At 36.2% G+C, this 12,391-nt stretch overlaps 1 protein-coding gene across 1 annotated transcript in view; it reads right to left on the bottom strand.

The window, feature by feature from the left end:
* Positions 1-12,391, bottom strand: part of LOC126252298 (fatty acid synthase-like) — a 199,155-nt gene that overhangs the window by 72,343 nt on the left and 114,421 nt on the right. The window contains exon 8 of the mRNA XM_049953180.1: positions 6,886-7,075. Within this exon, the coding sequence (XP_049809137.1) occupies positions 6,886-7,075 (190 nt within the window). The remainder of the gene's footprint in view (positions 1-6,885; positions 7,076-12,391) is intronic.

Below are 12,391 nucleotides of genomic sequence, written 5' to 3'. Positions count from 1 at the left end.
GAGATGCAGGTGAGGAAGAACAAGTACTCATATAGGGCAGGATTCCTACCAGAGCATGAAAGGTAACTACCTACTACCACAGCCATCACATTACATGTTAATGATGCTCATTAGAATATTGTTAGCTGCGTGGTCTGAGGCGGCTTGCCATGGTTAGCGCGGCTCCCCCCATCGCAGGCTCGTGTCTGCCCTCGGGCATGGGTGTGAGTGTTGTCCTTAGTGTAAGTTAGTTTAATTTAGATTAAGTAGTGTGTAAGCCTAGGGACCGATGACCTCAGTAGTTTGGTCCCATAGGAAGTTACCACAAATTTCCAATTTTTCCATAATACTGTAGCAGCCGACAGGCATCTTTGTATGAAACCATAAGGAACTAAATTAATGCCACTCTGCTCTGACTGAGGTGCTGCACAGAAAATCAGCATCATACTCATCTGCTATTCTAAGCATTCTGAGCATGTGATTTTTGTCATGTTCTTGGTATTTATAGTCTGAATGGCAGTTTTGCTTTAGAATGACTTATTCTGCACAATACTGGCAGCATTCTGTGTTGTTTGTTCCACTTTATAGTGACAAATTCTTCTCCTTTCATATTAGCTGGACTGACTTTCTCCACTTCTATTTGAGCCTGCATTTTTCATCATGGTGTATTGTTTCCATGGACATTAACTTTTTTTTATTTGGAACTTTTATGTTATTCATAGCTTATGGTGTCTCTCTGTGGATGTTTACATTTTTAATCAACACCATGTCAGTATCTATTCATTTGTGTTTTTATATTTTTGGGATAGTGCCAATAATAGCATTCTCAAAAAAATATTTTCAAAGTCTATAGTGATCAAAAGACATGTGGCCTACTCACAATGTCTACAGTATAACCAATGACAAGCTCTAAAAATATGAATCCCACCTGGTGACTGAGCTGTTTAGCTTTCAGTACATTTAAACATAAAAATACAAAAAGCTGAGACAGTTATTGATTTATTAAGTTTATTTTGCAGGAGGTGCATCTAAGAATTATTACCAACTACGCTCTAGTCCTAAACCTAATTAATGAAATGTGAATAAGAGTCATTGGTGTATAATTGGGGTATTCTGGACCTCAATAGGTATGTCATTAAGACACTAGCTGTAGTCACTTGCTATCCTGCTCAAGGAACTCACTGGCATGTATTTTTCCTGCTAGTAATATAACTGAATCTTGGTAACAACACATACTATTTTGCCAACTGTATGACAGATGAATTACCCTGACTAGTACAGAACTGTCCTGCTAAATCCACTTAATTTTTTGTGACTTTCCATTGAATAACAGGGATAATTTTCATTTAATGTGTGAAGTGATGTTAACAGTTAAAGGTTTGGATGTCAGAAAAGTCACTCCATGTGAAAATTGCAACTAATCTTGTCTTTTACATTCTGATTTATCTGTACTGGCCACCACTGGAATAATAAAGGAGACACACAGGTTGCTTTCCTTCACTATCTCTAAGGTACAGTGGTCACCTGTAAAATGAAGGCTGCTATGGCTCATGGTTCCAGCCTCACTGAAGGTCAGCTTGTTAGCCTTTCTGTGACAAAGCTACAAGCTGGCAGATCAAAAATCAATAAGGAAATCTTTAGGAGTACTTCTCCACCGAATGTTGTTTTGCTACTGCCAGAGCCCCACAGCGTAATGGCCAAAGAGTTATGATACTGCACAAATGATAATGTCTCTTTCCAATTCTACTGACATAATTTTTGCCAAATGTGAATACATTTTTATTTATAAAATGCCACATTTCCATTCTACTTGTTTGTGACAATTACAACAAGTAATCATAGACTGTTTTGAAGTCCAAAGTGAGTAACATCTTAATAATTGCTGCTGATAGAGTCTCACTCATGCTATAGAGACTTTATGTTTTATTGAAATAAGCTTTCATTGTATGGTTATCACCGTAAATTGCACTGCATACGTATTAGTACAGTGTGCTTTTAACAGTATTTTCCATTGGTTTATTGAACACAACAGTAATATCAGAGAAAAATTAATTTATCAACAACACAGAGTTTCCCTGTGGGAATTGATAATATTCTGGGATGTGAGAAGGAATGGTCATCTGAAGCAGAAAAGTTTAGTAAACACGGAATGGTCATCTGAAGCAGAAAAATTTTGCAAACATGGGCTCTAAAATGTGTACCTTAAGAGTTATGAGCAATTCTTCACCTTCAATACTTTAATTTAATCTCTTCTGCTGCAAGTTCTTTGACTTCCATATTCTGGTATTTGGTAATATGGACCAAAAAATGAAAGAAATATCCCATAAGTATTGGCTGTAATGTGCATACCTTAAGAGCTATGATCACTTGTTCACCTTCACTATATCTCATTCTGTATTTAGGTTAAAACCTACTGTTGAGATCGCAATAATATTTGTTTATTTACCCACTTCGGCTTATGTTAAAGCCATCTACAGAAATTTTTGCCCCCTATGGTTGGTGCGAAGGGCTCCCCGGTATTCTCATGATACCACAATCATACACAGGACAGTGTATTATTGTGGTATCATGAGAAAACTGAGGAACCACCAGCATCAGGACAGTGTACAATTTTGGTATCATGAGAAAACTGAGGAGCCACCAGCACCAGCCATAGGGGGTCAGAAATTCTGAAGATGGCTTTAACATAAGCCAAAACTGGTAAATAAACAAATATTATTGCAATCTTGACTGTTGGTTTCAACCTAAATATAGCACCAGGTCACTGTACTCCATCAACAATGTTTATCTTGTACTGAACAAGTGCTCGCAGCACTTAATGTATGCATTTGAGAACTCATATTTACTAGTCTTTTTTGTTCATGTGAATGTCTCTGTCACTTTGCTGAATACTGACCATTTCTGCTGGGACACCATGTATGTTCCTCCACATTATCAATCCGAGAATGCTTAGGTAGTTTACTGATTCCATGCCTGTGGAAACCTACTAGTTCTGAGTTACAGATCAAAAGAATAAGTGCATGAGGGATGAGATCCTGAGTAAACATCTGGACAGTTTTGCTTGGAAAACAGCAGAGTTGTTATTGTGTAGTAGTAACACATGAAGCAGTTTTTTGCTCATTTTTCTTTAGACTATGACCAAAATGTGTCTAATTTGTTAGCAACAAATACCACCTCTAATGGACACTCCCCTGGGATGGAAGTTGTAGGGCACAACAGCCTTTTTGGTCATCACATGAAAAATACTATATTCACACAGCACTTTGCTTGAGTATATGTCTTTTGTTAGGGTTCACCTAGTACACTCTTCTTAAGAAATCAATATACAAGTATGATAACTTTTCACCAGCAATAATAGTGCATAGGAATGCTCAGTGAGTAGACTGATGATGTTCAAGCAAATATGCAGTAATACTCATCCCTGAAGTTTTTGTTGCTTTGAATTATAGCATACAGTACTCACAAATTCAACTTCATAACTTTACTTATGGAGTGAAAATCTCACACAATGGTTGAATTGCCACAATTCATCACAAGTGTCAGCTATTGGGACCTTCTGGATGTTGTCAATCAAAGGAAATCCTCTTCTGATGTAACCTGTCCAAAAAGGACTTGCTCCACAGACTATAGAAAGAATTTGAGCAGCAATCACTGCTTCCACATCTCTAATAAGCCCAAAGTGAACAATAAGTCACAAATTTATACTTTTTTCCACTTGTAACTCTATTTTAAAACTCTTATGTAACGTTCATATGTTTCAATAATGCAAAATCCAATACAGAACTGTAAGATAAATACTAGAACTTTAAGCCAAAAAATGACAATAAATACTCTCGTGTGCCACAGTGTGGTCTCCAGGTGAGACGGCATTTGACATGAGGTAGCAGGAACTTTGTGGCTGGCAGCCGGTACCCGGTGGTTGCGGTAAGGCTAGGAAACTCTCGAGTGTAAACTGTTCTGATTTTGAAGCAGCTAAGAGTTGTTTTGTGGAATTATTTCAGGAGGTTTTTGCTATTACTGGTGAGTTAGGAAGTGAAGCAAACTATCTTTGAGATACCATCAGACTGATAATTTAGCAGACAGCTGAAATGTGGTTTCAAAAGTGGGAATGAGGAGACTTGAACTCATGACTTTGTGTCTACATTTCACGAATTTTCATGTTAGACCATGAGCTGATGCAGCACTGTGACAGCTCAAGATGGAGACAACACTTCCTCCAAACAAATCTGTATCTTACATTGCTACAAATCGTGTATATGGCCAGACTTAGAATTCTGAAGTGCTGCTGGTTTTATGGGCTGCCTGAAGTGAACAACTTGGGCTTAGCCTCTGCAGCGGCCAGGTTTTATGTATAAGACTAGACATCAACATGACAATTAAAGAGACTCATTCAACAATTTCCAAATGATCCACAATTGCAGAAGTTACAGTAGGAAATAACAACAATCTTCAGGCAGTGCAGAGGGCAACATTCATCTTGAAGTTACCTGTGATGACAAGAACAAGTAAATAACTGTTAATGATGTTGCCTATGTTCCAGGCCTTGTATATAACTTGCTGTTGATTAGTCAAATGATGAGATGTGGATTGTAAGTGTTGTTCAATCATGTGCAGTGTGGTGTACATAATAAAAGTCATGTAACTCTCTCTGGAAGACCAGTCACAACTGCAACTCAAGTAAGTGGCATGCACTGATTAGATGAAGTTTGTTGTATTCAAAGTGCATCCATGAAAACAGCATCACAAACAGTAACCTACAGAGTAATGGCATGCACAACACTCAGTGGGTGGCAGCACATGACAAAAATGGTTCAAATGGCTCTGAGCACTATGGGACTCAACTGCTGTGGTCATAAGTTCCCTAGAACTTAGAACTACTTAAACCTAACTAACCTAAGGACATCACACACATCCATGCCCGAGGCAGGATTCGAACCTGCGACCGTAGCAGTCGCACGGTTTCCGGACTGCGCGCCTAGAACCGCGAGACCACCGCGGCCGGCAGCACATGACATTGAAGAGGCAACACAGCTGACACAAGCTGCTGATAGAGATGCTGTTTCTCTTGAACTGGAGCAAAGTACAACTGAGCAGGTAGAGAATGGAAATGTATGCACAGTCAGAAATTAGAAAACCATCATGTGAAAGGAAACAAAATTCCACATATTTTAATGATGATTTTGCTTCATTTGTTAGTATTTCTGAGCCAAATTTGTATAAAGAAGTAGTGAGTCATGGTAATTATGAAAATGGAAGAAAGCCTTAAATGATGACTGTAAGTAATTAATTGAAAATGAGACACTGACTTTGACTGATTTATGACCAGACAGAATGGCAATCAATTCAAAATGGATATTCAAAGACAAAGAAACATCAAATAGTGAAAGTGAATGTTTTAAGGCTCATTCTGTTACAAAATGTTATACCAGATACCATGAATGGACTCTGATGAAACCTTCTCTCACCTTAAGCTAACAGCTGAATTTGATCCTGAAACTGACAAGTGATCTTGATGAAGAAGTTTACTTTTGCCAGTTTGAATGATACATGAAAAAGAGGGAGGAGATGTAGGTTTATAAGTGGAAGAAGGAAATTCATGGTCTAAATTTGGCATCACATGTTTGGTATCAGAAGACTGATGTAACATTATCTAAAATGAACCTAAATAAGTTAAAATATGACTATCTTGCCACTTCTAGTTCCAGCACACTCAGTCAGGCACCACTGATTCCTCTTTCTCCACCCTTAACTTTCTATTTCTCCCACTTTCCCACCTCATACCAGATTGTTGCTCCCATCTGACGCATTTCAGTTGCATTCTGGCCAGAGCGTCCCGAGCTAGTGGTCATGTGTGTGAGAAGTATGCTTGCTTGTGTGAATGTGTGTGCGTTCTTCTTTCTAGAGGAAGGCTTTCACTGAAATCTTACTTGTAACAGTCAATTCAGCATGCCTTTCTGCAATTCAGTATGTTATATTCATGGTGAGTAGCAATCTATCCTTTTCATAATGCCTTAACTATTTCTCTTAATTACTTTAAAATTGCAGAATAACTTTTATTCCTAACATGAATCTTGTGTCTTTTCAGTGGCCTCTGCCATCATTAATTTTACTCTTCTAGATAAGTCAAGCTTATGTTTACGTTACATCTGACATATTGTTGTTTGTAGTATGATATATCCATAGATATATTAGCACTATTTAATATTATCTTACATTGGCTAGTTTTCATTAATACAACAGGCTAGCAATGTTACAATTATACATTATGTACTCATATGTGTATAGCCGGTTAAGCATCAGCAGTGCTACCAAGCTATGGGACTTTCTGAGTTTGCGAATTAACATCTCAAGAACTTGTGGGGATTTCATGAACATCTGAATTTTTTTCTTTACTTAATCATTGTAGACAAAGTTTTTTAAACTTTGTTCTGTTTTGTAAATATATCATTGAATAAATAATATTTGATAATCTGGCAATGTGGTGAATGTGAATTTCATTTGTAAACTGGAAATGTGGTGAATGTGAGTTTCATTTGTAAACTGGAAATGTGGTGAATGTGAATTTCATTTGTCAAAGTCAACTTAATAATCTGCTCTGATAGCACAGACGGCAGAGCACCTGCCTGTGAAAGGCAAAGATCCCGAGTCTGGAAAACAGTTTTAATCTGCTAGGAGGTTTCATATCAGCTCACACTCTGCTGCAGAGTGAAACTCTCATTCAGAACTCTTTAATCTCTCAAAGGACCAAGTAGAGTAAAATCCAACATGAATATTCCTCATTACTTTTCCAAGAAGTAATTTTTTATGTTCTTGTACCTTATAATTTAGGCCTTCTGATTATTTGTAACTGAATGAACACCAAAATGGAGAATAAAAAAGTGGACAAGATTAGAACTGAAGGTGCACCTGCTGAAAGCATTGCTCCACCACTGAATTCCTTATTTCTCATAGCTTCTCCCCTGTAGTAAGCACTAAGTACTGCCTGTTGAGCTGTTAAGCAACCATCTGCATAACCCACTGCAATTTCTCCAAGTGAATGCCCTATGAAGCCGTCTGCCTCCACTCCAGCTGCTCTCAGTAGAGTGACTAAGCATATCTGGAAAACATAAAAAGATTGTTCTTTAGTGTTGGTAACTATGATTAGCCTGTTCTATCAGATGAGCACGAATAATGTTAAATTACTTTCTAAATGCAATAGTCATGTATTAATAATGGACTCAACCATCTCATTTTTGTGACCATATGTTTTTGTAATACACAGTGGCACTGTGGTGTGTACAAACAAATGACAAATCAGGAGTATATAGAACTAAACAGTTTATACACAAAATGATTACATGATAAGCAACATATAGAGTTGCACCAATAAAATGACAAATGTGGCCAAAAAATGTACAGCAAGTATCAATTGTGTAAGAGCTTAAAGTGTCACACTGTGGAAACATGAGACATATGTTTGTGTGATATGCAGTGTTGCTTGATTATTGATGTCAAATCCTTCTACAACTGCAATTTTGTGCAAATAAGTCAATAAGAAGAGAATAGGACAGTACAACAAACTTAAATGCTTTGTTGAATGCAATACAGATCCGTTATTCAGACACTCTTGAAAACTATAAAAATATATTTCCAAGTGCAGGAAAATTTAATGTTACTGGCAGGTACTTAAAGGAGATCAGATCTTTCCACTATGTAGCGACAAAAAACACCAGGAACAAGGTAATCTCAGGAAAGAATACAAAATACTATGTGTGGCAGAAGATAGCCCTCTAACAAGTATTCAAGCCACGTCTTTTTCTTTGTCATTTTTTAGTGCATAAAGCCAAATAAAACATTATTAGAGAAAAAATTCATTACTGTTTTTTGGTAACTATCTTTGCTTGAAACCGGTACTTCAATGATCTTTGCTGACTTTTTATTCAAGAATTTTCTGCTTTGAGTAGAGAAATTACAAATCTGCAACAAGTGCACCAACTGTGTCTGGGCGATTTCATCTGAAATTATACAGGTCAAGAGTGAATGTGTCACTTCACTATTTCAAATTTTGTTTTAAAAAAATACATGGTGAAGTTCCACATGATACCTCTCCAAACTAAAATATCTTGATTTTCTGATGACTTGTTCAAACGCTACAGACCTCTAAATGGAAGTATTTGTGAAAATGTCAAAAGGAAGGTCAAAATTGAAAAACTGTAATAAAGAAACCAAAAGTGATAGACATCTGAATTTATTTTCAATAAATACTGTGTTCCCAATACTATGAGACATAATTAATACATACACACTTCTGAGCCTCTGATTTCAAAGTTATGTTTGAGAATATGAATAGCCACAGGATGTTAACTGCCTTGGGAAATGAAAAAGTGGAAGGACTGCTAACTATCAGCTATGACACTAATGCTTGAAATTCTTAAACTATTGAAAAACATTTGTACATAAAGATTCAACAATCTGAAATTTTTTGGTTATTTAGAAACTATTTTCTTCAAAACCCCCATCCTAAATTGTATGTTATTTAGTCATCATATTCAGGAAATGTACACTCAGGCAGGGCAATACTTGTTTGTACAAAATGTGATAAATTTTTTAGGTAGACATGGCTCTACTCTCAAGGTTAAAAACCATGGACACTTAAATATTTAAACTGATCTCTGATTTTAAGTAAATGTCATGCAAAACTGGTATTTATGAATCAAAATAATTACTTTACAACATTATAAGTGAGTGGGAAAAAAATCATAATTTTGCTCGAAAGCATTTTATAACAAAAATGAGATACTGAATATTTATACCCATTTTTCTTTTTATGATATTATTCACAAATTATTATTGTCTTCTGTCATGATTTTACTTCTTCATGACTTTCCATGAATTAATATTGCATACAATGTAGCAATCAACACTGCACTGTTGAAAAGAGTTCATTTGTTTTTTCATCTGCTTCCATTGAACTTGTATAGTCAGGCTGAATTTGCATACAGACAAGGAAGATCCAAGACCAGTACTTGGGAAATGGAAAATGCACACTGGTCTTTTGGTGATGGCCATGTGACAGCATTAGCAGGATCACAAGGTGTCATAAAGGAGATGGTTATATCTTGCAGCTCATGAAAGACACTTATTATCTGTCCACCCACCACTAATTGTCATACGCACAATAAATGAAGTGGCTCACTACAATGTCTTCTAATGTGTACTGGAAAAAACAGAATTCCCTTAATATACTTTCATTTAGAATTAAGAGTTTCATATTTGTTACTAATGTTGATATGGTGTGTATAAATCCAGTAGCATCTCTTATAGCATTAACAGCTTCATGCTGGAGATCAAATCTTGTTGCAATGTGTTTACAGAGTCCTACTACCCCATCACATGCACTTTTCCCATGACCTGTTGCTAAAAATATCCATTTTCTGTCTAAAGTCTTGTACTACAGTGTCGATCAAGCTCATAAAGCTGAAAGCAGTTTTTATAATGAGATGCTGCACCATCAGTCACATACACATGTTTAGGAAATGGATGGCCCCTAGGAGCTATGTCATCAATTATCATGCTGACAATGTAGCATGCATTTCCACTATCATGAATGAGATCACCACTGACAGTAGCAAAACAGAGTGATGTTACAAGGAAGTGAGCAACACAAGTGAATATTGATACCTGTAATGTGTGCCAGTGGTAACTTTGAATTTTGTTTTGCAAAGCAGTAGACCATTTCCCAGCAAAGTTGAAATGAAGAACTAATGTGTCAGTATTCTGAGATGTAGCTGATTTTACTTCTGCTATGGCCTGCCTCTGAGTCCTCCAGATATGATGGTGAACTACTGCTTTTACGACCCAATGACTAACCTCTGTAATCAACTTCTCTGGCTCTACTGTCTTCTTCGACAACTCTCTTCCTTCTCACAATGCATAGGTTACATCATTATCAGTATCCTGGAGGTGTAATGCTTCAGCAGTCATCACTTCAGTGCCAGGACGCATTCATACTCCTGCAACCAACATTTATCTTGCAGCTCTTGACATATACATGAAAGCAACAGGTCCAAGTCTGTGTACTTCTCTCCTGTGACACCACTTATGGCAAAACAAACAAGTTTCAAACTAGTATAGTAAATGCCTGAGCATACTCCCTTCACTGGCTGACGTTTTACCCATTTTGGTCATAAGGAGTAGAGTTTTGTGAGACCAATTTTTAAATTCGAAGATATGCTTCTCTTATTGATCTTGTCACATATCTTTTTACCTTTTTAATTTTTTCACCATTTTTGCTAACAGGGATAACATCAGCCTGGTTAGGACTTTGCCTGCTGCAATCTTTTTCATCACTTACGCAATATTCCAGAGCAACAGTAAGCATATCATCTTGCAGTGGATGTGCTCAGTAAGAATCTGGACATGCCCAAATACCTTTCTCGTTCTTTATTTAAAGAGCTCTTGAAGTCAAATAATGTGAGGAAGTGGGTATATACTTCTGTATCTGCTGGTATATACTTCTGTATCTGCTGCTTAGAGTAGCTACCTGGTATCAGTATCGGTAATTGTACCTTCTCAGTGCAGTTGGCTGCAGAGATAGCAGTATTTAGGTTTCGAAACCACACATCACATTTCATGCACATATTACCATCTTAATTTTCTGCACCAAGTGCAACTACATTATACACTTCAAAAAGTTTTGAGGATGTTGCTTGTGTAAAACCTGTTTCAATTTCTTCCACTTTTCTTTTAAATACTGTTTTCTTCTTGTGCTTCTTACTTTTCCTGGACATTTAAGAGGGGTGGGGGGAGGGGGTACAGTAGGGGCTACAGCAGAAATCAGCAACTTCACACCCATTAATATGAACATTTGGACTCTCTTCTTCAGTTTCATATTTGGGTGAAGATTGTTCAGGTGGTTTGCCACTTAATTTCTTCTTATAGTGAGTGTAGCAATTCCTGCACAATGGATGTGATGCTAATACTATTACTTGAGAACCAAGATATTTCTGCAGTACCTCTGACAGACTTCCAATAACTGTGAAGTGTTTTTCACTTTTCTTACACACCACTTTCTTGTGTCTTTTTTCACTGTCCACACACCTCACTCTTTCACTACTGCATTTCCTCACTGACACTGTATCTAACAAAAAGTTCAAACCAAACACAAAACTCGATGCAGAAGGTTTATGTACAAGTTCTCACTCATTGTTATAACAACAAGAGCACTGCAAACAATGTTGCCAACATGCGTATTTTACATTAGAATTTCAGTGATGCGAAATATGCAGAATGATGAAAAATTTGTACTTCATTACACAGAAAAATATTTCTCACTGTGTTTGCGCTGACTACAAACATATTAACCAAACAATATGGTGATTTTCGAGTAAATAATTCATAAAAACTCATAAAAATGCATTTTTTTACAATTTTAGTAATAAATATTTACATAATACATATAGCTGGAGCAGAGAAGATACTGTTTATAATTACCTCAGTAGCATCTGATAATATGATAGAAAAGAGAGTGTTCTACGACTTTCCAAACCAGAAAAAAATTTAAGTTGAAAAATTAAGTTAGATATCATATTGTCATCTTAAATTTGTAAGTTAAAGGAAGCCCATAAGTGAATGTGTGCCAACTAAATTTCAACACTTCTGCCAGGTATCCAGTACTTTAGGTTTATATATTTATATTTATATTTCCCTCTCCTTCCCTCTTTCCTGATGAGGCAACAGTTTGTTGCGAAAGCTTGAATTTTGTGTGTGTGTTTGTGTTTGTTTGTGTGTCTATCGACCTGCCAGTGCTTTCGTTCGGTAAGTCACATCATTTTTGTTTTTAGATATATTTTTCCCACGTGGAATATATATATATATATATATATATATATATATATATATATATATATATATATATATATATATATATATATATATATATAGGGAAACATTCCACGTGGGAAAAATATATATGTATTTCTCTACTGTTTTAAGAGCTATTTACAAAATATACATTTTTCAAAGAGTGGTACCATTTACAAAAATTAAGATAAAACGAAAATACTTTATTTCGTAATACTTATGATACAGAGGTCTAATATATATTTTTTCCAGAGAAATTGATTACCACGAGTTAACAAGAGTGGAATAGAAAACACAATGAGAAAAGTACCTTCAATATGTTTCACTGAAGTAAACAGAAGTACATCAAACATACTGGACAATGATACTTATTTTCTACTGCTGTCTAAAAGAAAAGATGAGTATTAAAAATTAATTCTCTTATATACTTCCCTTCCCTGCTGGAGTTAATAACTGCCAAAATGGTAATGTGCTTTGTAGAAGGGCGATTTCATTTAGGCCCACTGAAACTTACGTAACCTGTAAAGGTAACTGTATAATTTATGGGAGTCACCATATACCATCATGAATT

Source organism: Schistocerca nitens, chromosome 4 (assembly GCF_023898315.1).
Source record: "Schistocerca nitens isolate TAMUIC-IGC-003100 chromosome 4, iqSchNite1.1, whole genome shotgun sequence".
In the NCBI taxonomy this organism is placed as follows: Eukaryota; Metazoa; Arthropoda; class Insecta; order Orthoptera; family Acrididae; genus Schistocerca; species Schistocerca nitens.
Note: the sequence above shows the minus strand (reverse complement) of the source record. Positions and strands in the feature narration are given on the sequence as shown.